The sequence below is a fragment of the Kryptolebias marmoratus genome, linkage group LG11, assembly GCF_001649575.2.
Source record: "Kryptolebias marmoratus isolate JLee-2015 linkage group LG11, ASM164957v2, whole genome shotgun sequence".
NCBI lineage: Eukaryota > Metazoa > Chordata > Actinopteri > Cyprinodontiformes > Rivulidae > Kryptolebias > Kryptolebias marmoratus.
This window is the reverse complement of record NC_051440.1, coordinates 15,927,365-15,929,012: the sequence shown is the minus strand read 5'-3', so window position 1 is coordinate 15,929,012 and position 1,648 is coordinate 15,927,365. Positions and strand designations below refer to the sequence as shown.

Below are 1,648 nucleotides of genomic sequence, written 5' to 3'. Positions count from 1 at the left end.
CTATATGTCAAGAGGACAAATAACACCTTTTCTGTTCAAATTGCCAACCCGCCACAGTGGCATGTGTGTTGATCAAATTCACCCGCCACTTCAAATATTTACCCGCATTTGGCCGGTGGCGGGTGCTAATTTCCACCCCTGCTTGTTACACTTGTTTGTAGTCATGTGTTTGCAGTTTTGAAACAATGTTGTGGTTTTAGGAAATCACAAGAGGCTTTATACAGATTTGACAATACTTATCACTTATAAGTATGATAACTATAACCATTGTTGGCATGTAAATGCCTCATCTCCTGTGGTTTTACATTAGCTATTGCTCATATTGTTATGTTATCCAAGTAACTTAATTTTGCTCAAAGTAGCATCTCAAATATCCAGCGAATATCATCAGAATCTGTAACTTGCAGTCTACACCTGCAGTACATTGTTGTAAGAGACACCAACACAAACCTAATCTTCTGAACACAAGAAAACACAGAAAAAGACTTCAATCATAACTAACACCTACCTGTTGGTTGTCCTCACTGACTTGAGCCTGACTAGTAAAGTGTTTAAGTTTTTCTTCAGGAGGCATCATCACGAATTCGTCCTCCTTGGCAAACCTCCGTCCATCTGAACATGGATGAGTAAATATATCTCCACCTTTGTTGGTAGCTCTCTTGTTTCCAGGGACGCTGCTTGAATAGATTAAATACGTTATCACGTAAGTCTCAAACTCGAAATGCCGGCGAAAATTGAAGAAATATAACGTTGTTTGACGGGGGAAATGAATTTGGAGCAAGTCGTTTAATCATGTTCGGTTAGAGGACATTAACGAACATGTTCACTGGACTAAATGAAAAAATAGGAAGGAGAAAACCTACTCAGTCGAGGACTCCGGTGAATAAATTCGTGTTTTTGTCTCTGCTTGTCCGTCATCCATGTTTACAAACGCTGTAGTTCTCAACTTCCTGTTTGGTTGCCGTGGTTACATTGCGCCTGCCGTGCTACACTCGCTAGCCGCTGCTGTTGCTGCTGCTACTGTTCAGAATTGAACGCTTCACAGAGTTTGAAGGTCAGGCTTTACATATTCCAAAACAATACTTTCCGTTGAATATTGTGATATTTTACAATAAACCATGGAAGGTCAGCTGCTTAAAGCCCAATAGTGTTTATATTGCCTCTGCTATTTCACCGAAAGAAACCCAGAAAGGAAAATAAACGTAATGACGTACGGAAGTGGGGTGCATTCAAGAACTCAGTTCGTTAAAAACTCATTAAACACTCGTCAGTTTAAACTGACGCAGAGATAAATGGAGATACATTGGTGCCCATAGAAATGTACCCTTCGACAATACATACACAAACTGATTCATGAAACCATAAGCACAGTTTTGCTGGAGTGGGGCTCATTAACAGGAGGGTGCGTTCAAGAACATAATTCGTCAAAAACAAGCCGCCCTCTCCACTTTAAAAAGACGCGTTTGGGTTTGTGTTTGTTTGTTTTAAGAACTATATCGTCCGACAGTAATGTCAAGAAAACTATGTTAAACATACTGAAAGGCGAGAAAAACGGTAAACACAATTTTGTGACACGTTTTCTTTTTAAAGTCACAGCATGTTGCCAGGTCATTTTTATATTTCTTGAAAGGCTTACTTTAAATTCTTG

The 1,648-nt window shown here is 39.6% G+C and overlaps 1 protein-coding gene across 2 annotated transcripts in view; it reads right to left on the bottom strand.

The window, feature by feature from the left end:
• ttc23 (tetratricopeptide repeat domain 23) overlaps positions 1-1,179 on the bottom strand; it is a 12,857-nt gene extending 11,678 nt beyond the window's left edge. The window contains exons 1-2 of one of the 2 annotated variants that reach the window (XM_017406016.3): positions 864-1,179; positions 509-674 (exon numbers count right to left, since the gene is read on the bottom strand). In XM_017406016.3, the coding sequence (XP_017261505.1) occupies positions 509-674; positions 864-922 (225 nt within the window). In that variant the 5' untranslated portion in view covers positions 923-1,179. Of the gene's footprint in view, positions 1-508; positions 678-863 lie in introns of both variants that reach the window. The other variant, XM_017406015.3, reaches the window with a different exon arrangement.
• Between the last annotated feature and the right edge of the window lie 469 nt (positions 1,180-1,648).